The following is a 25,021-nucleotide window of genomic DNA, read 5'->3' as shown; positions in this document are numbered from 1 at the left end:
CCACTTTCCTTGGAAGAAGTCTCCTCTCGACCACTGTCTATGTTTCCACCGTTTGGCGCCGGTCATTTTATCCAATGGTTTTGGTGCCAAAGTATCCAAATGCCTCCACTGCATAATCAGTGGTTCGCCAGGCGCGAGTGGTTGTAACTTTGCACCCTCGTCTTGTGCATGGCTGTTTGATGGTCTCTACTTATATTTCTTGATTATGTTATGGTTAGTTGGAAGTGGACTTGTATGTTTAATCATGCTAGGAACTTTTACTTTGGGTTTAAAAAGAACATCTCCTTGTTATATTCTCTTGATTCGTGTGATCTTGGATTATAAGTTATGGTTCAGTTGATGACAGGCCACACCACCCGTACCAACTCACAACCAAAAATGCAATAATATGGAGACAAGAGAGATGCCAAAATGCTTCATAAAAATTCCATTAATACTTGAAATTTATTAGAAGAGATTACATACAAAGAGCTTTACTACAAGAGCTTACACTTGAGCTTCTATTTCTCCAACTTCCTTTAGAAGAGCTTCCATTCCTTGAACTTGATTACAAATGATAATAAGCTTTGCTTAAATAGGCACTTCTAACCCAAGACATTACAAACACAACCAATGTGGGATAAAAGGTAAATACAACTACCTTTAAATAAATATTAAATTCCCACCCAAATACAACTAAGCACCCAACAAATATTAAATGCATGATTTAAGGAACTTTCCACAAACTTCTAAGATGCCACCTACACACCTCGATTAATGGAATGACAACTATTTTTATTATTTTCTATTTATGCCACCCATGCACCTTGAAAATAGAGATTCCTCTTTTCTCCACTTTTCCTATTTTCTATTTTTAATTATTTTCCTTCCATTTTCGTCACTTTCTCTCTCCTCCACAAATTTTTTTTTTTTTTTTTTTTTTTTTCCTTCTTTTTTTCTCTTTTTTTTTTTTTTTTTTTCTAATAATTTAATTTTTCCATGCAAGATGCTCCTGCATCATTAGTGCTTGGGGATCTTTGGAAATATTTGTAAGACTTCCGTTGGTGTAAATGAACATGTGAGTTTAGCCATGTTCCCTATTCCTATTACCTTGTTTAGATGTTTCTTTCTTGCACCTGGTTACTTTATGTTGCTGTTAAGTAACTTATCTTAAGAAGAAGAAAATTTATTCACTACATGTTTTATCCTTGTGTTCCAAGGATCCCCAGACAAGGCATTACAATCTGTAGCTTTGGTTCTTATCAAATTGAATGACTTGCCATGCAAAAAAGATGCATGAATGAGATAGATGAGGAATGCACTTAATCTAGTATAGAATTTTGTTGATTGAACATATGAGATTATGATTTTATAGAAAATTTATTCACTGCATGTTTTATCCTTGCGTTCCAAGGATCTCCACGCAAGGCACTACAATCTGTAGCTTTGGTTCTTATCAAATCGAATGACTTGCCATGCAAAAAAGATGCATGAATGAGATACATAAGGAATGCACTTAATCTAGTATAGAATTTTGTTGATTGAACATATGAGATTATGATTTTATAGTAGCAATATATCCTTTTCCGCTGCATCTAGATACATTAAGAGGGGAAATTTTGAAGTGGTGATCCATAATATGTATTAATAACATAGCCCCTATATCACAAGGTAATATTCCATGCCAATACGAGGCTCAATTTGTCAATTCTATGAGATTGGCATGTTACCAGACGTGGCAATTTTTCTCTTCAATGTTAGACCTGAAGAAGCTAAACAGACATGCTCTTATTCTAAGAGATACATTATAAAATAACTCTTTACCTCCCTTCTGTATAGCCATTCCTTTCCATTCAGGCACGTTGGAATACGGTGTTATATGATGACATAATATATCACCATATGATAATTCACATGATGTGTCATATTAAGCAATATGTATATAGTATATTCTGACATTTTTATAATACGTTATATTTAATACAGGGAAAATGTCAAAATAGAAAATAAAGAGTTCAAATGAAGCATATAACCAGACACGGGATATTTCGAGTTTTATTCTGCTTAGATTTGGCAAAAATATTATGTAACACTGATCTCAGAGACCCCAGACACCAATGACCTTTGGAGACACGTGGTGGAAAAGAGAAACCATCTGGACATATCCAATCTTGTATTGCCATAATTGGACTACTCTTTCAAATGTGCAGTGGGCATTAGGGGAGCTCTAAGGATAGGATGGAATTGTCAGAAGTTGGAAACGTCACAAGAAATATGGATTAGACCATCGTTACTGTAGTCATAAATTATTTATTAAATTAGAAATTTAGCAGGATGGATTTTCTCGTCAAAACATTCATCAATATGAGTCTGCACTACTTCCAGGCCAGGTAGTAGCAGCCATGGCTGACAAACATCGTAGAACAGTTTAAGGTGAACCAATATATAGTAGCAGCAGTCATGGCTAACCAACTTTGTGGAGCAATTACAATGTACATTTATGTTCCAAGAAGAGATTGTTTATAATATATGTTACAAATCCCTGACCTCAGAGATACTAAATATCAGCCCAAGACAACAACGACATTTGAATGCACTGATGGAAAAAGAAATCAAGTGGGGATATCTGGTCATATATTAGGTACATGATGGAATTGTCAAGAGCAATACGGGTTAGACTATTGTCACTGTAATCACAAATATAGTCATTCTTTAACCAGCAATTTAATAGGATGGGTTCTCTGGTCAAAAAATCCATCAAGGTGAGTCTATACCACTTACAGTAGAGGTCAGTTGCTGTCATGGCTAACAAAGATTATAGGAAAGGTTACAGCATACTGTTGTGAGGGTTTCACCCCATCGCCCCATTGCAAATGGGGACACCCTTTTTTGCTTTAGCTGTCAGTAGGTGTTAGAATATATTGGAAACATTTTGGGAGTTTGAACCCTGGCCAATGTGGGGTTAGAGCTCAGAAAGAGAAAAGGTAAAATGGAAGTTGATCCTGAGCAGGAGGATAAATAGGGTCAAGCCCGAGAGAGCTTGACAATTTCAAAATCAGATTCCATATTGATCTAAGTGTTCTCAAGACCTGCGAAATTTTGATGTGTAAGTAATCTAGGAGAAGAATGAGGTTTGTGGTAATCAACAATGAAAAGATGTTAATTTTTTGTGGGAATGACCAGTTTGGGCACGAAGAACTTGACAATTCAAGTTTAACAGTGAAAATCAGATTCAAATCAATACAAGCAGTTTCAAGTTGAAGTGGTATGGAATTCTGCCTTATTTGGTCTTGATTTCCACTTCATGTTGTGGAGTTTTTCTTTACTCGGACTTAATTTTCACTTCATGTTGTGGACTTTTGCTTTGCTTGGTCTTGATTTCCACATCATGTTGTGAAGGTTTTCCTTATTTGATCTTGATTTCCACTTCATGTCCTTTGCATTTGCCATATTTACCTTGAATATTCACTCGACCTTGTTTTCACCTGCCTTGTTTGAGTTGAATTTCCACTTTATTTTGGATAGTTTGGCCTTATTTGTTGTAAGTTTCTACCCGTCACTTGGACTTTTGCCCTATTTGCCTGGGATTTCCACTTCATCTTGCCTTATTTGGTGGCATTTTCCACCTTGCATTTACAATTTCACCTTATTCATCCCTGATTTCCACCAATTGTTGTTTTCACTTGCCTTATTTAGATCAAGTTACCACCTTTTGGTTGAGAATGTGTCTTGTTTCATGTGGATTTCCACCTTGTGATTTCATGAGTTCGCCTTCTTCCACCGTGATTCTCACATTCTCATTCAACGCTTGCCCTATTTGGTCTTTGATTTCCAGTTCAGCTTGTGGACTTTGCCTTATTTGCCTTCAATTTCCACTTTATGCTTTTTGTACTGCCTAATCTCAGTCTGCCTTCTGCTGTACTTTAGGCAGTTTCTCTTATTTGGAAATTTTCCCCCACCTATAATATACAGCGCCTTATTTGGTTTTATTTCCACTACTCCACTTTGAAATGGAACCTTATTGATGTGTGATTTCCACTCTATGTATATATGCAAAGATCAGTGCGTTATTTTCTCATGAATTTCCCCCAGTAAAAACAAATTTAATAAGTCTCATTGGGAAATGAGATAATGAGAAGGTGGTAATCAAATACATTGGGGGAAGCAATTCAAATTTAAGGCATGAATTTAATTTAAAGAGGCACGATTTAATGCAAAAAAGTTCAATCTAATTACAAGAGGATGATATTAAATGATGGGGATTGAATTTATGCTGGGTCCTGATGGGTGTGAAGTTAATCCAAGAGTCATGAATTTAATATGAGCAAATCAATATTTAAAAGATAGGCATGGGATTCAATATATGGATTGATCCACATTGAGGAAGCAAAGCATTAAATGCCATCAGGTCAAATTTGATGATGGGCCAAAATGATAAAGGGTTTCAATCTCATTTAAAGAATTGAAAGCCATAAAATTAATAAACGGAAAGGCCAGGTCAGCCCTTCTGAAGGGCGGTATCCGTTCATGGTGAAACCTATATATTGGGGGTTGATTTTACTTCAACACCCAGTCAATAAAACACTCCTCTCAAACGCAATTCATAGCAGACATTAAATGCAGATTGAGTCATTACAAACTGCAGATATTGGAGTGTGAATTATACAGGATCAAACCATACAAGGTGCAGATCAAAATTCATGTGAAATCGTAGTCAAGTATTTGAAAATCAGTCCATTTTAAGCTCATGTAAGAGCAGTGAACATCAATATTATACAGTGAATTCACCTAGATTTTTGAAAAAAACCAGTCTTGTTTAAGATTGAATATCTCCAGGCCTGACCATTTAGCTTCAGCAAGGTATGTAATACCATGTGTTGGGTGTTGTGTAATGAAATAAGAGGTTTGAATACTTAATTTCGATGACAATTTGAAATGAAAATTTTGCATGGTTAGAGTTTGAGTTTTTAATTTCACATAATAATGATCACACAGTCAAGATTAGAAGTTCGATAATGCATGTTGGATTTGGGAAAATTCGACTGAGGCTGTTGTTTAAAAAAAAAATTGTCCAAAAGTGGGGAAGTTGGTTTTACTTTGTTTATTAGAGACGTGGTCATCATGAACTTGTTATTGCTAACCATATCATGGTTTGAAATGAAAATTCAAGATGTGAAAATCTAATAGATGACATTGTGTGGCAGGTCAGAGGATGGCAGAAGCTAGTGAAGGTGAAAGTTTATAATCAGGGATAAAAGGTGGCCAGGACCTGGATGGTTCAAGTGTAAATGAGGTGCTCCCCAACTAAAGTCAAGATGCGAGATGAAGTTCAAGATGTCAAAGTAGAATTCACTGAGTTGGTACAACACCGTGATTAAGTCCACAAGTAAAGGAGAATTATAATCAACTTGAATTCCCTTCGGGTATCCAAGTTCAATTGAATCGAGACCAATAAACCAAGTACATGAGCCACCTCATCACTTCAAGAAGATCAAGGGCAAGAGATCAATAATTCAAGGACAAGCAAATTCAAGTCATGTCAATGAGAAGGTTTTAAGGTGGAGCGATTCAAAGGATAAAGAAGACTTCATGAAGATGAAGTAACTTGGGAGTATGTCATCGCAATGGATCGAGGACTTCATATTGTTAAATATCAGGAGATATTTTCTCACCTTCCAGAGATGTTTATGAAGTGTATAAGATAAGCATGTCGAGGTGGTGCCCATCCATCTTCAACCAAGAAAATCATGCCAAGTGTCTGAATAGAAGAGCTCAACAACATTATGTCCAAATTCATTGAATTTACCAAAAGGAAGTCAAAGAAAATTACTTTTTGAAAAATAGATTTATTGTAATCCCATGACATTTTATCATTGGCCCACTGATTGATACCTTCTTCTATCAGCCTCTACCTAACCAAGTTTCTTATTGGCCCACAAAGTTGTGCCTTCATGTAATTTGCCCAGCATTTAATGCTTATAATTGTTTGTTAGATTAAGGGTTTGTCGGAATAATCCTAACCCTTGATCTTGAATTGATCATGGCCCTTCATTGTATTGAAACTAGTCATTTGTAAGGGGAGAGAGTTGGAGAAATTGATGTGATACTATTATCGAAGTAATTGCTAATTCATTGTTGGTCTTCACGGTGGATTACTTGTGTTGCTTTGGAGGATTTCATGTTTTCTACATTTCCTCACTGAGAGTGGGATTTATTTCATGTTTGATTAGAAACTGTGTTTAGTTGAATGGAAAACATTTTTTATGCATCTTTGGTGAACTTATTTAGACCAAACCACTAGCTTCTTGCAGATTCAAAGTTTGCCTTGCATGATGGAATACCATATTTATGAGCTTCACTTCAATTATTGCTTGCACATTGATATGCGTCGATGGATGGTGCCAATGGAATTGTAATAGTTTGAATATCTTACACTTACATTATGAGATTGCACTAGCCTAGTTGACGTCAATGGCGAAACTAAGTCTAATAGACTCACAAAGGTATTCATGATTTCTTACATTGTGGAATTAGATTAGCTTCCTAAACCCATTTCCTTAACAGGTTCGTTTGGTTGGAGGTGGTTGAAATAGTTGATATTTATTGAATAAACGCAAGTCCTTTTGTGATACTAGCAAGTCGCATCATTATAATTCAAAGTTGCATGGATACAGATACAGTATTGGGTACGGATACGACCATTTTTTGAGACCTGCAATATGGATAAGACTGGACACGACATTAATAAATAACACATACATATAAATACAGCTTTGTAAGTTACCATAGGAGATATTCATTAATTTAAAAGCAGTATTGACACATAAATATTTATAATTTAATTTAAAACTTGATTAACACAAATGCTATATAAATTAAATTTAAGAACATTTTGGTCAAATCTTTTAAAAAATCAAATCCCATAGTATATAGCACGGTTGGAAAATCAAGATTTTTAGGCAAACATGTGTACAATATTTGACGTGTATCCGGGCAGTATCGAATACATTTCCAAATTGGATACGAGAATACACATGCCCAAGGAGGGACAGAGGAGTTTCCGGCAACTCCGTTACAATTGAGTGAGAGTGCACAATAAGAAGGATGCTTGGGGTAATCTCATTTGTTCACACAATCCATACATTGCTTAGCATATGAGCATCTTTGTTTAAGAGAACATTGGAAATTTGGTACTTCTTCTCAAAATATTAAGTATTTTATTCTGCATGTTATAGTGGCATAAAACTCACATCAAACAGAGACCAAATATATTATAGCAGCCATGGCTAATCAACTTTGTAGATGGTGGGCAGTTACATCTATATTTTAAGTGGTTCCTAAACAAGATTGAGTTCTGCAGATTCATTTTTTATGACATAAATATAAGCCCAAGACACCAATGCCATTTGAACACAAATGGTAGTGAAGAGAAACAAGGTGGATGTATCCAATCTTGCATCATCATGCCAGAACTGCACATTCAAATGTACACAGGGCATAAGGAATTATCTTGGAACATGATTGAATTATCAGAAATTGGAAATTCAAAAGCATTATGAGTTAGACTTTTGTCACTGTAATCACAAAATTCATCATTTATATCACTGATTATTTAGCAGGATGGTTTGTTGGTCATAAATCCATCAAGATGAGTCTGTACTACTTCCAGGCTAGGTTAGTTGCAAGTAATATTGATGGAACCATGGTTGTAAAACTTGTCGAGATCTTTTGCATGGCAAGTATTTCTGTCATAAACTCGCAAACTTTACCCACCAAGTTTTTGGCAACAAGTCAATAGAAAAAGAATATGATTCATGGGATGCAAAAAAACTCATTCTAATACTGATTTATTTTTCTCCTCCAGTGGAAAAACACCCTTCCAACCTTCGATGAGGCCATTTGCAGCAATTTTCTACCAAAGAGTGAAGATTCATAGTTGATCCAATTGTAAGTGCAAATGGAGCTTGTTTGAGGCCATCCACGTCATGAAGAGGAATAAATTAGCTCGGAAATGTTTCAATGACCTTATCTTTTTGCAATATAATCTTGGGTTGCACACAAGGGAAGTAGAGGGCATATTAGGTGGTCCGATATAGGTCCTACAATGATTGGACAATGTAGGAGCAACCTCCTTTGTTTACCCAGGATAACATCTATGATTTGCAGAAGCAAGCTATGGAGGACGGGAGTGGATTTAAATTCATATTATGACATAGAGGAGGATGAGGAGGTTGAGGATAATGCAGAGTCATTACTAGTGCCAACAGCATCTGCACCTAGGGTATGGAGGTTGAGCCACAATGTGTCATGCCAAGCAAGGAGATGTAGCCACAGTAAGCTCCTAAGACTACACCCTTGAATTCTACCTCTCCCCTAGCTTTTACAAAGGGGGGAAGAGGAAGATGTACAATGTAAAATGTTTTGATAATATATTTACTTTTAGCTTTACAAAAACAATTTGCTTTTTAAATTTTTATTCAAACTATCAGGCTACCAGCCATCAGCATTCCACATGAGGATGTCATTTTGTACCCAATTTGCATTTAAATCAATCAAATACATCAGACTTAGCTTGTTTCTTTTATCGACTCATTTGATGACTCATTGGATGCATCTTCTCATTGAGTTTTGCAAAACAAGAATGCATTTTTATTTAATCTAAGCATTATAAGTTGTCAAGTTTGTTTTTTATCTAGCCTGGGCAAGTTTTTGCTTTTGGCAAGCTTTTTCAGCTATGGATGGAATCTCCTACACCAGGATGGCCGAGTTCTCTCAATTCCATTGTCATATTAGTACAAAACCTAGTTCATTGAATGAGCAGGGATTCCTTTTTGCAGTTTCAGGTCATTTGATTGAAGATTTATCAACACAAACAACAGAGAAGTGTATGATTTTTGTGGTAGCTATATGGAGTGAAACTACAACAATTATTTACTCGGTGGGAAAGTTAACCTTGTTTCTGTAATTCTTTTGAAGCTTGAAGAAATAAGAGGCATGGCCATCTTCCTTAGTGTACTTAGTTCTGTAACTGGTTTCTCCATGGTGAACATAATGTGAAATAAATGTTCTGGTGTTGTGCAATTTTCCTATCACTTATTTTATTTCATTTTTTTTGTAACTTTAATAATTATCAACTGGAGCATGATTTCAGTCAATTTCCATTGCAGACCAAGCATAAATTCTTATCATAGAATCTGACAGAATAATTTATGCTCTCTTTGAAAATGGTCTCTTGTGGTGCGTTATCTAATATCTTGAGCAATGGTAAGTCATATTAGTATTAAAGCCACATTATTTTTTGGTTTCTATGGTAAAACTGCAGATTAATGCCCTTAACCTGGCTGGGAAGCAAATGGTGTAAACGTAAGTCTATAGGACGTAAATCCAGTCTGGGAACCCCTTTGAACATAGATGCATCCACCCACCATTAACAACGTTGGTTAACCATAGCTGCTATTATATTTTCATTTCATTTTGGTGGTCTGTAAGCTGTTCCATAATGTGTGTTAGTCATGTTGGCCTGGTTTTTCACATCCAGAAATTTGTTGTGTTTCACACTAAAAACCCAGTTGGTCCATGATTTTAGAGGTAGTGTGTGTTAAGAACTGGTTTGCCCTAGATAAGATAAGCTAAGATAAGATAAGATAATGATATTAATGTCCAACAAAAGACCAAAATAGGTCTATGGGACTGAAAGATTACAATAGTGAGGCAAACACCAGACACAAAGGTGTCCGAAAATAAATGACGAAAACCAAAGCAACAACAACAGTGAAAGAAAGAGACAGAAAAAACAATAAGAGAGACTAGGTGTCATTCTTGGGCGAAAAGAAATCAATCACTAAATGATACACATGCCAATGTGTAGAAGCACTATACTGTCTCTGGCCACTCGCAAAGGAATGTCGCTGGTGCAAGTAACCGGAACGCGATCTAACACATCTAGATAGCTCGGGAGATCTAATAGAGCTAGAAGGCCTTTTCACACCATGCAAAGGAGATAATGGTGTCAAAAAGGCAGTAATGAGCTGAGTAGACGAGTGCCAGTGTGGAAGCAGTGACTGGATCATGCTATCACGGAGCGTAGTGGCCTCACGAAGATAAAGTGCAAGACATTTCTAATCATAATAGCTGAAAAGGTCATAGAGAGAGAAGCATTCCCGAAACAGACAGAAGAATCTCCCTCTGATCTCATAGTATATAGGGCATCGAAAAAGGACATAAGCCTCAGTCTCCACCTCCCCTAAAGTACAGAGCATACAGATCTGCTCCCCACTATCAATATGATGATCAATCTGAGCCCAAAGACAGTCAAATCCAACTTTGAAAGAACCTAAGGAGATCCCCAGGGCATGAGACCACCATCGGGAAAGATAGCTAGGGCGGACAATAATCCCATCAGAAATTTCCAAAAAGTGCTCCGCATAAAAGGACATCCGCGAGCATCACCCACCAAATGGGTTAACCTAGGTAGTGGCAATGTAACGTCTATAGATGTCAAGCCGAACATGCTCATTCAACTCCTGTCGAGAGGGGAGAAGATGAGCGGGGGCATCCAATGAGAACTCAAAAGAGGGGAGACGATCAATATCAATCCCAATCAAACCCAACAAAGAAGAAGCCTGTGCATACCAACAGTGAGCACGAGAACCAGAAACAGCCTTTGTAGTAGAAATAGACAAACAATAAGCTAAATAGGAGTATCGATCACGGTTCCCAACATTATCCACAAACCCACGGAGGCGATGGAGGAACCAAACCAAATCAAATATGGTCGCGAGACTGAAGGGATGAGCACCACACTCAGTCAAAATGACATTGTGAGGAGTAAACTTGTGACATCTGATGATGTGCCTCAAGAACAAAGTTTGAACCCACTCTATCGAAGCCCAATCTGAGCTGAGAAGAGAAAGGCCCCAAACCACAAATCCATAAAGAACAATCGGCCGCACAAGAGAGTCTAAGAGAGATAGCTTAGACAAGGTATCCTAGCACTGATGTCTAAAACAATGTTTCTCAAGCAAAGCAAGAGAATCCATACCCTTATTAACTTTGGGTTGAATAGCTAGTCTCATATTGAAACGTGGACCAAAAAACATAACCCCCAGATAAGTGTAGGATGAAGTGATCTCAATCTCCTGACCCTGAAAATGAAGTGGAGATGAGAGGTCTTTAATCAATTAAAGACCATGACCCGAGTCTTACCCAAGTTAACCACAAGTTGTCGCTGATCATAAAATGAAGCCAACCCATCAAGAAGTCTCTATAACTTGTCTTGAGAGGAAGCAAGGAGAACCACATCATCCGCAAAAAGAAGGATGGAGATAAGAACCTGATGAAGATAACATCCATCCCCAGGGAGCAAAGATAAAAGCCTTAAGTTTCGTGAAACCCTTACTTTTATGCCCTAGTTGCCAAAAAATAGGAGAGCATTGGTTTATTTTGAAAGTGCGCGGGAAGCTTTTCGTTGTAGAAAATCTTTTTCCTTTTTATCCGTTTATTTTTGAAATACTTTCCCGAAAATATTTTACCATTAACCCCTGTTTGAACCGTGATTTTAACCTCAAGTTGACTTGCCAGTGTTCTTTTGAAGATGTTTTAACCCTGATAAGGTGTATCTTGTTAAACCACTGATCAAAGTAAGATCAATGGCAGGTGCTTTACCAAAACATGAAAGTGAACAAACTTTATGGAATGTGGGGAAGCGCCTACAAGACACGTAGTGCAGATGATGTCAGTTCCTTCATAAGCCGCAAAAGATAGACTTGTCAAAATGTAAGGAAACTCAGGTGCAGAAGCAGCTTCCTACACTAATCGCTTAAGGAATGCAAATTCCTATTAAATCCTTACAATTTCATATTCAATATTATGTAAACAATAATATTGCAGTCAACCATGAATATAGAAAACAAATAGAGGAAAAAAACACATAAACACAAAGATATACCGGTGGGTAAAAATCCTTTCGATAAAACAACCCCACCCCTCCAAAACCTGCACAATGTATTATCTTCAACACAAAGGTTACAACACACTTGCAATGCAAGTTCTTTCAGGACACGGAAGACTAATCCAGTAGCAACCAACAATAGACTTTCACACTCTTATCTGCAACCCCTAAAAATGCTTATATCATGTGCTTTCCATTTTTAGGGCAACTTCTAAAGAACAACCGTATTAGGGTTTTACCATTCTCAGGAAAAGTAGGAACTCAAAAGAATTTTGAACCCCGCGTGCTAGATGGATACTCAAGTGTACAGTACTCAATGATCAATTTCACGTCTTCACCCATCATCATATCTTCCAATGATAGCTCTTACACGTCATAGGAATCCGTCATAACCGTTTCAGTCATGATCTCCTTACACACAATTCAAGATGCCAACACATGCAAGTGGAGTGACACATCAACATGCCAACTACACATGTACACTCACAATTATATTATTTGCAAAAAATACATTTACAAAACAAATAATAAGAATAGGAATTATCCAGGGTTGAGACACCTTATTCCTAACACAGATCAATTCAGGGGTGTCAAATTGTGTCAATACACGGTGGAGAGTTTGAGTTATTTCATTGGATGAATTTGGCGACTAAGTCTATTTTTAAAAGATTTTGCTACAGCGTCGATCGTTCAAACCTTTCTCGCTTTGTGAAGATGAGTGCACTTTGGCGAATGCAATGAAGCGTCTCACTGACACGTGTAATTGCTAAGGTCATCTCTATTATGGGCCGCCAAGTTGGAAAGGTGTCAAAATATTCGAAAAAGTGTCAGAACACATGACAGGTTAACTCAATGTCATTGGATTTTGTTGATGACTAGTTTCAAACAAAGTAAATCTTGTGGAACTGTCGATCATTTGAAGATTGACGATGAGCGCTTTCCCACTTTGTGAAGATGTTCGATTTTTAAAGAAAGCAAGGTTGTGCCTTGATGACACGTGGCCAGGTGGGGTCAGTCGTTCCAAAAGTTGACTAGTAATGCTGAGTTGGGACACATGCCAAATGTCTTATGCTGATTTGCTGACAAGTCTACGTGTTTAATGAGTTGGAGGGTAACTATGTAAGTGGGCCCGAAATATTAAAGGCAAGTGTAGTAATTCCAAAGGTTTTTCATGATCGTCGATCTTGCAAAGATCGATGATTGGCGCTTTCCTGCAATTTGAAATTGCTCGAACTTTAGCAAATGCGGGGAAGCGCCTTGTTGACGTGTGGAAAATTTCACTAAAGGGTAATGTAGTCATTTGGTTTTAAAGCTAAGTCGTCCGATGTGTGAAGATCGATGGTTGAATTTTAAATTCCACGATGCGACATGAAATATGACTGTTGGGGCATTAATTTTGATCAATGTCGTTTCATGTGAGATCAATTTTGCAATAAGGGTTTTGAATTTTTATTAGTGAACACTAAAGTTGCAGAATTCTCACAAAGCAAAGATATTCAGAGCTAAAGGTGTATTTTCTGAGGTTTTCAAGAAGTTGTTAACGAATTTGAAAGATATAAAACAAGAAAATTGGGTAAGTATCTGAATCTCTGGGCAATTAAGAAATATATTCTCAGTAATGCAATTGTTCAGAATGCCTCCACGAAGGGATTTCTCAAGGAAAGTAGATTACCTAAAAAGGGTAATGCATGATGATTTTTTAGAGCAAATGCCACAATCCATAAACGAACTTTCTAGAGGAAAAGAATTCATACCAAAGAACCCTAGGTTATTGATCAATGGGGGTTTTTATGATAAAGCAAATTGGTTAGGAGATGTTGAAGTATCTATCGGGGGTTTAGAGCTTTTTCATAAATGGTTTGCAGAAAGAAGACTTGAAACTCCTCTAATAATGTATGGGAATTTGACATTGGCAAGTTAATTATCCCAGGGGTTTTCTTTGATGATGATCTGCTTGCAGTAATGTCAAAGAAATATGATCCAATAACCAGGATATTGAAGAATCACGTTGGTGATAATCTCTTTAGTTTTTCATCAAAATTGATCAGAGAGGTTTTCAAATTAAACCCTAACCATGCAGTTCATGAGAAGGTAGATATGGAAGACCTCTAGCCTAGGTATGGTACGCAGAGAGTATTTTTAGGGGGGGGGGGGGAACCACTACAAGAACATTTTGTCAAGATAGGACAATTACCCTTGGTTACTCCAAATACTCTAGAGTCATTGTTGAGAAAGTATTTCAACCCTAGAGCACAAGCATTGTATTTCTCTCTCTGCAAGATATTTGACATGGATGAACAAGACCACGTCTCAGGTTCTATTTTTTCATCATTGCCCAAACCCTTCAAGAATGGTATGAGATCTATTTTCGATTTCGCTACTCTCTTGGCAGAAGAGATTCATACTAGGTTAATGGGTATTGCAAAGACTAAAGTTGATAAGCCTTTCTATTGGTACTCCATGTTAATGTACATATGCTTGTATAAGGGAGTTACCTTTTTCTCTAAAGAAATGAAATTGGAATTGGAAGGAGATGGAGAAAAGCTCCCTATCCAATTATGGAGTGCAGATATGACATGGGAGGTGACTGATGCAAGCTTTGTCAGATTTGATAGGTACTTTGCCTCCTGGCTTAGAATGTTACTGGTTGGAGATAGCCCCAGGATACCTCAATCACTATTAGAGTTGATCAGACCAAAGGACCATGCAAAAGGATTGAAGGAAAGCCACAATTGGGGAGATATCATCACATATGCAGTGTCTACTGTATTCAGAGTTTTTTCTTGGAACACCGCGTGTTACCCTATCAAGTGTCTTTAAAGTGGGAATTGTTGAGCTTTTGTGGCAAATAAGATCAATGGAAGAGAGAGATTTGTTGGGAAAATCTAATGGTACTTTCTTTCCCCAAATTATTATTGTGCATAATTTTGTTTTTGTCAAAAAGGGATGGAGGCACTTAGAAAAGTTTCTAGACAAATATTAGATGGCTCAATCCCATTCTCATTTTATAGATCCAAAGGGATTTTATGAATTATGTAGAGAAAGAACAAAAGCCAAAGCCCAGAGGCACATTGTATATTTTCCTGAGGATATAGTTAGAAACAGATTTTCATTACAAAAACAGGAAGTTAGGAAAGAGAAATGGAAAGTATATAGCAAGGTTCTTGATTTTATAAATGCTTTTGAGCCAGACTATGATCCCCTTGCTGATAAAAAGTACTAGGGTGCAAAAATAGATATATTGATGGATAATTTTATTGGATTCATGCAAACTTTGAATGAGAAGAAAGAAATCTTGACCCAAGCACATCCTGATAAGGCCATTGAGGTGGAGAAAGGATGGGCAAGTAAAATGATTTTGAACCCAGGGCAACATACATTACAAAGAAAAGCTGACTATGTAGTGGCAAAGAGTGTACAACTTGTGCTTCAATACAAAAGACAACTTCTTGAAAGCCCACCTATTGTACCTGCTCCTAAGAAACAAAAATTGGAACAAGGATCCTCTTCTAAGGTTGAAGAATATTCCCCTACCCAAACCCCACTCTAAATAAATGATGAAGTATCTTTGAGAGAACAACTGAGACAAACGGGAGAGGAGAGGGATATTGTAATTACAACAGCAGATATAGGAGTGCCTGAGGAGCCTCTTATGCCAACATTAGCTCTCATTGTGGGAGACTACAGAGGTAAGGAAATATATCCTGTAGTTGCACAACCATCCCAGAAATTTATTGATAATGAGAGTTTTGTGAAGTCAAAAGCATTTGCTCATTTTTTGTGGAGAGAAAGTATAAGCAATTTTGAGGAGAAATGCAAAAGACTTAAAACAAAGCAACCTAGCAGGCAAGAGTCTGAGATTGAGGAAGAGATTAAGGCTAGTTTTATTGAAGAATTTGCCCAAATAACTCCTAAAGGGGGTAGGCAGACGCTGAAGGATTCTAGAGTTTTGTTATTACCAGAATGGGATATTGCAAATGCCATAATTTTTGATACAGTAAAGAAATCAAAGGACACTCAGTTTAGAACAGAGGAGGAATGTGGTCTATCCAAAAAAGAGACAAAAGGCAGAATGCAAGAAATTTCAGACTCTTAACACACAGGTAGCCTTATTGTTTACCAGACAGATGAAGTGGAGAGTGAGAAGGTATCGCAGATGACCAAAGAAATGGTGGATTTTGGAATTGTTGCGAAGGACAAGAACAAGTTCTTGGAACTTAATGCTAAATTTGAAGAGGTGCTAAAGGCCTATGAGGAAAGAGGAAATAGAATACATCAATTGGAAGCTCAAATAAACAAGCAACTGGGAAAGAGAAAAGTGGGAGAATCCAGCCAGCCCAGGATTACTTATCCTTATCCTCCAGTTGAACCTTTCAACTCAACTCCCCTTATAAAAATACTAGATACCCCACCGAGACCTCAATTCTATATAGCCGAAGAGTTTGAAGAAGAAAAGGACAAACTATGGGCACTGCATGTGGGATTGGATATTCAGTATGAGGACAAAATAAGAAAAACAATTATGTATCTGGTAAACAAGATTGGCTAGCCTACATTTTATGAACAATTGTCAAGGTTAATGAATATATGGAATGAGCTGAAAAGTAATGAGATTGCTTTGAAGCCAATTGTGAATAAATGGAATAATAGGGACAAGGATGTCACTCTTCTATGTTTCTCAGTCATTAGTCTGTCTTGTGAGCAAATAGAAAAAACCTTTGACATGACTAATGACCTCTTTGATTTTGATGATAAAAGAATTGCATTGCAAAAGAGAATCATAAATTATTTCTCAAAGTACCTTGATAAAAACTTTGAGCTTTTCCCTCATGCACTCAAGAAAATAGATAGATTGAGAGACAAGTAAGAATGGGCCCAAGAATAGGATGATTTGATATGCCTTAGATTCAATGGGGTCATAAATGAAAAGGGGCATGCATGGTTGGCAAAAACAACTAAGGAAGTTGTTAAAGTTCAAATATTCTTTGATTCTGTCAAAGAGGAGTTTGTTGAAATAAATAAACTAGGAGAATATGTTCTAAAGAAGCTGCACGACATATTGAATTTTAATTGGCCAAAGGACACACTTTTCAACAAGTGGATGTAAAATCTTGTGCAATCAAAACAATTAGTAGTCGATGAAAATGATGAAGATGAGGTGTGTTGGTGTTTTAAACTACTAAGCAATAAAATACTTGATACCAAGATGGTGAAGAACAACTTAGTCTAAGGGTTAGCTATTTCCTATGTTCAACTAAGAAGTCCTCAAATCTGGACCCAACTTCAAGAAATCCACAAGGATTTTCAAATCTTTAGGTTTTGCAAAACCAAGGTGGGTGCTCCTGGGGATAAAAGGATTCGAAACTAAATATTATCTTCAGACTTCATTCATTTACTGATATTCTTTTACAAAACTTATCTCTTATAGCAGATATTTGGTCACAAGTCTTCTCAGATTTATAGATAATTCCAAGTAACAACTAACCATAACACAGAAATTATATGCAAACAAGTGTTAACCAACAATTAAATTCTCCATACATGAAAAGTAAATTTGATTTTGAATTTTGAATCTATGCTTCATGCAATTGTATGATCCCTTCTCATGCAAACTGACCAAAATGATCAGTGCCTCATCCATTGGGGATCAAAGTCTACCCAGCACATTTTTTGATCTAATTAATTGCATTGCAATCAATATTATCAGCAATTCACCCTAAACCTCATTCTTGTGCATATGCTTCTTATTGACTAGAAATCCTATCACCTCACTGAAGCATTCACTTAATTCATTGAATTAAAAGCAATAGCAAACTAATATACAACATATCCTAGTTGCACTAAATTGAATAAGCTTTGCTCACACAACCTCAAGATAACTATTAATAATAATGGAGACAAGATTCAAAGAAAACATATATGGTGGTAACTCTCCTTTGTATTAATTTTCTTTGAAAATCACACAACACTGATGTAAAACTCAGCACAACTTAAGATAAGACAACATGATCCTTCAATGTTAATTTTACTCTTAAATTTGTAGAGAAAAATACATCACAAAATTAACATCAAGAATACTAGAGCGAATCTAAGCCTAGCAAAAACTACAAGTTACATAAGAGTTTGGCATCTTTCTCTAGCCTTGGGATCTCATTTATATAGCATGAGATGCAACAAGCTTCAGGCTTAGAGAAGAATGGCAGCTGTCCATAAGACAAAAAGATATTACAAAAAGGTTACTGTCATAAAAGACAAAATTTAGTGCAACAGAATGTTTGCATCATGAAAATTCCTTTTGTGGGACCACTTCTGCTGTAGCTTCTTATTGTTGAGGAGCTCCACTTAATAATTGGCCTTGATGCAATTGTCATTCCTCAGATTGTGTGACCATTGGATTTACCTATGATGGACCAGGTTCTGATATTTGAAAGTTGAGTCTAACTCATGGTTCTCCATCCAGGTCATCATGTACTAACAAACCCACAGTTACACTTGATTCTTTTTCTGCCGAGTCATTAGTTTGAACTTTTATATTTGTTACTGCAGTTGATTGTTTATCTTTTTCCTCTTCTACTTTAATTGATGCATCAATTATTTGTAATTCATCTTGGTCCACCTCATCTTCATTAATTTCAATGAATACTAATTGTTTTGAATGTACAAGATCTGCCATCCACTTGTTGAAAAGTGTGTCATTTCGCCAATTAAAATTCAATATTCCTGCTGCTTCTGTAGAACATATTCTCCTAGTTTATTTATGTTACATCCCAATTTTTGACCTTATTTAAAATATAGCCGTTGTGGTTCACATGAAGTCAGTTGACAATTAAACTTGTTATAATCTTGTGAAATGGTAAGATGGTTAGTTGTTATGATTTAATTGAAGATAACATACTAATTGATTATTTATCATGAATTCATGAAATTAAAAAGGTGGTTAGCCATTATGATTATTTATGATAATAACTTGTTATGGTAATATGATTTGACTGCGGAGAATTTCCTTGTAGAAGCATGTCAAAGGGGTGGAAGCATTGTCAGAAAAGAATTAGACACAGGAGCATCACCATCACTAGGCAAATGAGTTGAGGACCTAGTGACTTGAACATCAGGATACAATCAATGAAACCACATGAGCTATTAACTAAATAATTTAAAACGTAACATAATTTAATTAAATTATAAAACGTACCTCAAACGATTTTAAATGATCTTTCACCATATTATTATAAAATATATGTATATATGTACATATAGATATAAAAATGAAATGGCACCATTATATTATAATAATTTAATAAAGTGATGTCACCCCATTAATATATTTACATGTAGATATATAAATATAAAATTATAATAATATTAAAAAATATAATAACATTCAAATTATAATAATATTTGAATTATAACCTTCCAACTCTTTTTCCATCTTTAGTCTTTTCTTATTTATAACCGATTAAACACTTGGCGTATTAAATTGACAAGTATTCTTTAAGTTACGGAAGCCAAAGAGTCTTTTTAAGACCCTTTTATATCTTGAGTCGGGGGAGACAAAGGACGCAAGAACTCTCATTCCCATTTCTTTTTAAATCGCAATCCTTCCTTGTTATTGGTGGCTCCATTCCTTATCAATACTCTACTACATATCTGTCGAATATTTGTAAGACCATTGAAGCCCTTTCCCCATTTCATAATAGGGCCATTCCAATACCTGCTGTATATGTTTTGTTCATGCCGAGGATCTAAGTCTTCATTGCACTTTGGTTACGTCTACAACAACTGAAGAAGAGTTGATTGCCAATTGATTTACAAGACTTCATTCGGTTCCAAATATATCTCAGGTCATGTGATAATCATTTCCAGTTAATGTTATTCCAATATTTTTATTACAAATCGATTTCTATATCTACAGTTGTAGGTTATCCTCAATTATAACTAAATAACTCTAGGGAATTGCTTACCAATAAGCATAGTGAAGTGTCCATAATATAGAATGATAAGTTATCTTTGCCAATAGACTTTGGAATCGGATGATATTTAATTCTGCAAGTTTTAAAGAATATAATCTCTCAAATCATAGGTTGTGAATAGCTGGAAGTATATAATCAATCATGCTCCAAGCATAGTTGTATACTCCTTATCATTTCTTACTAGTTTCCGATTTCCGTAACAACTAAATTGTAGTTATAATCATCGGATAGAACCTCTTGAGAAAGAGTTATTGAAGATGCAATAAAATCATGATTTAAATATACAATTTGGAAATAAGAATCAATGGTATTTCTGCTAGTTTTTAAGAATGTATTCTTTCAAGTCACAATTTGTGATAAGCTGGAAACTTATAATATTCTTTTACCAGTTAAGGATCAATAGAAAGAGCGGGTTGCTCTAAGATTCCAACACCTGGGACTTACCTAGCTGTTTAGCCAAGGAAAAGGGTGAAGAGGCAAGAGAAAGGAATCTGCATTAACATGAAACTGAATCAGATGTGGTATAGCAATGTTTATTACTTATAAAAGGAATCATTTAATAGCTCATGCTTGATCACATTTTTTGAATTCTCCTGCCGTCAAGTCAAGTGATGTGATTAGAAACCAAGATGCTCAGTGGATGAAAAGGTGTTCCATGTCTATTCTGGATAGGGAGGGCCTTTCTCGTTAGAGATTGTGAAGGGATAAGTTATGGTCCGAAGTTGGATGGTTAAGCCCCTGACAATGTTTCACCTCTCCACAAGTTGTCGGACATGCAACTAACAAAGATAAGCTATGCATTCAAATGTATATCGAAAATAGGTATTTGTACTTTATGATGTATATTCAAGTAGAAGGTAAGATAATCTGAGTTGTATCATCGTTACAGTTATTTCTTAAATGAAAGCAATTATTATCGTCAATATAATTGGCAACCAATTAGATCGGTTGATCTTCTAATTGAATATGAAATGTATCTATAGGATCATTATTCGGTTTTTTATTCAATATATATGAATAATGATTATATCTTCTAATCTTATGTTAATGCCACAATTTAGCAAATCGAAAGGAAAGGATGATACGGTGGTATGTGAAGCCCTAAATGATACGGTGGTATCTGAAGCCCTAAGTGATACGGTGGTATTTGATGCCCTAAATGATTCAATGGTAATCGATGCCCTAAGTGATACAGTGGTATGTGATGCCCTAATTGATATAGTGGGATTTAATGGTAATCGTCATTCTATTTTTGATATAGCTGTATTGGATGGTAGTTGTCATTTGCTAAGTTGCCGATTCGGGTTCGGGGACGGGTTCGGGTTCGGGGTTCGGTTCGTGGGTTCGGGCAATTTTTTTTTCCCCATTTGGGTTCGTGGGTGGGTTCGTTAGTGTGTGTATATATATATATATATATATGCAAAAAAAATATAAACTCATATAGTTGTAAAAGTAAAACTAAGTCATTCCATAGTATGAATATATCAATGTTACTTGATTATTGATCAATGCCAAATGTCAAAGATAAACATTAAATACTCACTCATTAATCTATGCTAATGTTGTAAATAAAATCATACATTGAATTACTAAAATGCAAAATGGAATTTCAAAACATAGACTACTTCATCAGATTGATAGATAATAAATTATGACTTAATAAAGTTTGAAACTGTGAAACATAGTGATAAATCATAAATGACTCAATGAGTCAATGACAAATGTTTAAACATAGTTTATCAAAGATGCAAATGCCCTTCAAGGGTCAAATGGGTCATCAAAATATGAGGGATCAATGGCTTCATCCTCATCTATATCATTGACATTTTCCACATCATTGGAACCCAAACCGGTTCCACTAGCCCCAGATGCAGCCACATCCTCCTCCTCGTCCTCCTCAACATCTAGCAAGGCAATTCTAGATATATCTTGGACAGTCATATCCAAGTTAGAAGTCTCAGGTAGTACATCCCACAACTTCTCTGGTCCCTTCTTATATCCTGGATCCTTGCGTGATAAGAGGCGCCAGTTGTTGTGAATAAATACCAAGTCCTCTGCTTTCTTTGAACCCAACCGGTTACGCTTCACTGAGTGGATAAAGGAGTATGTACTCCAATTCCGCTCAGCAGCAGAAGAGCTTGCAACCTAGAGAGACAACCAACAAATTTTAAAAAATTAGCTAAGTAATTTTACAATACAATAGGAATTTAAGAGTGCTAATTCGACAAGCTAAGTAGCCATAAGAAAAGGAAAAAAAACTTAAATACATACTTGTGACAAGATCTTAATGGCAAGAGGTTGGAGGTACAGGTAACTTTCCCCATGTAAGTACCACCATCCAATGGCATCCAATTTACTTTGGTCATTGATTGCATCAGGCTCTGCATTTTTGCTTGAGACAAAATCAACAAACTCTCTCCTAACATTTGATGCCACATCAGGATCACTAAAGAGCCTGTTAAGTGCCCTCTTATACCCAGCAGCAACTTCAGGATCTCTATATGGTGCCACTCTACCAGGAATCGCAAGTATCTCACTGCTATAATATCTAGGAGAAAGTGCATATGCCAAGAGGTGCAAAGGTGTAGTCATCTTGTTCCAACGATGTAGAACAATTTTCTCCACCTTAGTGTACAAGGTATCAGGATCCTGCTCTCTCCTCTGAATGACCTGGGATGTCAAATGATGTACATGTAAGTTATCTTGATGTAGTGTTAATAACTTAATTAAAATCAAAAATCAAAATCTCTCAATAAACAAGGATAAAGTATTGTATAAAAATTTAAACTTACTGATTTCATTCTTTCTAGCATAGAGTCCATGGCATCATATATGTTTCCCAAACAAGGCTCATCCGTGTCGGCATACCGAAGCATAGACATGATGGGCTCGGTGAGTTCTAATGCATATTCCACCCTATTCCAAAAATTATCACTCAAGATCAAATCCTTTACAGTTTTGGCCTTTTCTGTATCAGCTTGCTTCCATCCACCCCATTTGTTGCTAATAACCATTTGACCCAATGCCTCTTTCACCCTCACAAGTCGTCTAAGGACGATTGTGTGTGAAGCAAACCTTGTTTCAGCAACCTATTACCATGTTAATTCAAATTGTAAGTTAATATGATAAGTTGATAACACAAAAATTTAAGAATATGTATTAAATTTTGTAAAGTATGACACAAAAATTAATATGATAAATGAAGCTAAATAAAGTTTAAAATTTACCTTCAATAATTCCAAGCGGGAGAAAGTTCTGAAAATTGCTTGTGACATATGGTGGTTTGTCACAAACATTTGGATCTGCTCACCCTCCTCATACACATTTTTCATCCATTCAATTTGGCTGCCCATTGTTTTCATCACCAAGTTCAAGGTGTGGACAGTGCATGGTGTCCAAAAGATATGCTCATATCGTGCTTCTACCAAAGCACCTGCAGCCTTACAAACTTTAGCATTGTCCGTTATTACTTGGACAACATTGTCAACTCCCACGGACTCTATGGATTCAATGAGAAGTTGGGCAATAAAATTTGCATCCTTTACTTGCCCTTCACAATCAACCGCCTTCAAAAACATTGCCCCCTTGGGGCAAACAGCAATCACATTTATTAAAGGACGGTTTTTGCAATCTTTCCATCCATCAGAGACAATGCTCACCCCCGTTTGGATCCAAGAATCTCTTATTGGTTTGAGGAGGTTTTCTACATTCTTTCTCTCCTTATGCAATATGGTGGTTCTCAACTTTTCATATCCAGGGGATTGGTAACCATGAGGTGCATCATTTATTGCTTTCACCATCTCTCTCCAATAAGGGGATCTCACTAGATTGAATGAAACACCATTTGTAATGAGGCAACGCCCAACCTTTATATCAGCAATTTCTCTCTTGTCATTTTCAAATGCCGTATCTAATGGGCCTCTCTTGCGGGATGCGGGTGTTTCTATTTCATCTTCATCCATAGATGGGGTAGGTAGGAAGGGATGTGGTTTACTAATTGTTTGAGAGGGTGGTGTTGGTGGTATTTGCTTTGACTTATCTTTTTTTACCTTTGACACTAACCTATCAGCCTCTTCTTGTTCTTTTAACATGCCTGCTATTTGAGGAGCTGACAACCCTTTTTTACCTCCCTCTGGGGGCCCCTCACACATGGAAATCCCTTGACCTGGTGGACCTATCAAATGATGTTTAACCCGGAAATAGGAGCTTCTATATTGGTTTTGGCAAAAATTGCATTTCCATATATACCCTCCCCCACCAGCACATTGCTCAATTCTTGTTGTATACTTCCACAAAGGAGAGCCTTTATCAATTTTAAATCTTTGGGATCCCACCCCACCCACTGAACCCTGACTACTCATTCTTGGATTCTTGCAATCTATAAAAACAAATTTAAAAAAATATTTCAAAACTTATACAAAACTTGATAAAAATTTAGAACAATAAATATAAAAAATTTAAAAAACTAAAAACAAACTATGAAAGAAGCAAAAGGAAGGATCAAATGCATACCTGGAACACTCAACACTGATTATTTGAAGGATTTGAAACTCCACAAATAATCTCTACAACCTTCTCTTCAAACTTGCAAAATGGCCACACCAAAATGAGAGAGCAAAATGACAAAGCAAATGAGAGATTAGATGAATGAAATGCATCTAATAGGCCTTACTTTAGGGTTTGGCAAAAAAAATAATGAAAAAAACATTATTTTATTGCTTTTTTGGGCCACTTTTTGGCCCCACCTGCCGCGGGTCCGCCCGGATTCGCCCGGGTCCGCGACCGGTCCGGGCAGGGTCCGCATTTTGGCCTGCGGGTCCTCCCGGGTCCGTGCTTGCACGGACCCGGGAGGACCCGCAGGCCAAAATGCGGACCCTGCCCGGACCGGTCGCGGACCCGGGCTCGGATCCGGACCCGAATGAATCCGGACCCGGACCCGAGCTCCAGGGTGCGAATCCGGTAACTTAGGTCATTTGATATTGTTATAGTGGTATTTGCGAGCTAACCTAGTGGTTGCAGAAGCATCCCTAGATTGATTTCGGTCTCGAATTCCATGGTATGTAGTTTTTAATTTCCATAGAAAATTCATTTATGGTGTTTTAAATTTATAGTTAAGAAATTT

At 36.6% G+C, this 25,021-nt stretch overlaps 2 protein-coding genes across 3 annotated transcripts in view; both read right to left on the bottom strand.

The window, feature by feature from the left end:
- Window positions 1–25,021, bottom strand: part of LOC149549892 (uncharacterized) — an 84,939-nt gene that overhangs the window by 33,845 nt on the left and 26,073 nt on the right. The window lies entirely within an intron of this gene.
- LOC149549894 (uncharacterized) lies at window positions 21,534–24,331 on the bottom strand. Its single transcript, XM_089793108.1, has 4 exons — window positions 23,127–24,331; window positions 22,692–22,988; window positions 22,171–22,569; window positions 21,534–22,044 (listed from the first exon to the last, which is right to left on the bottom strand). Exons 1-4 carry the CDS (start codon window positions 24,258–24,260, stop codon window positions 21,658–21,660), a joined length of 2,217 nt encoding a protein of 738 aa, XP_089649234.1. The 5' UTR covers window positions 24,261–24,331; the 3' UTR covers window positions 21,534–21,657.

This window comes from Cupressus sempervirens, chromosome 7 (assembly GCF_028749045.1).
Source record: "Cupressus sempervirens isolate cs-2001-9-10 chromosome 7, ASM2874904v1, whole genome shotgun sequence".
Classification (NCBI taxonomy): Eukaryota; Viridiplantae; Streptophyta; class Pinopsida; order Cupressales; family Cupressaceae; genus Cupressus; species Cupressus sempervirens.
Note: the sequence above shows the minus strand (reverse complement) of the source record. Positions and strands in the feature narration are given on the sequence as shown.

Excerpts from the sequence above, each read along its gene's own strand:
- LOC149549894 (XM_089793108.1), bottom strand. The coding sequence starts at position 24,260 with ATGAGTAGTCAGGGTTCAGTGGGTGGGGTGGGATCCCAAAGATTTAAA. Across the intron at positions 22,989-23,126 it reads CCCGCTTGGAATTATTGAAG|GTTGCTGAAACAAGGTTTGC; the intron begins GTAAATTTTAAA and ends ACATGGTAATAG. Across the intron at positions 22,045-22,170 it reads CCATTAAGATCTTGTCACAA|GTTGCAAGCTCTTCTGCTGC; the intron begins GTATGTATTTAA and ends TTGTCTCTCTAG.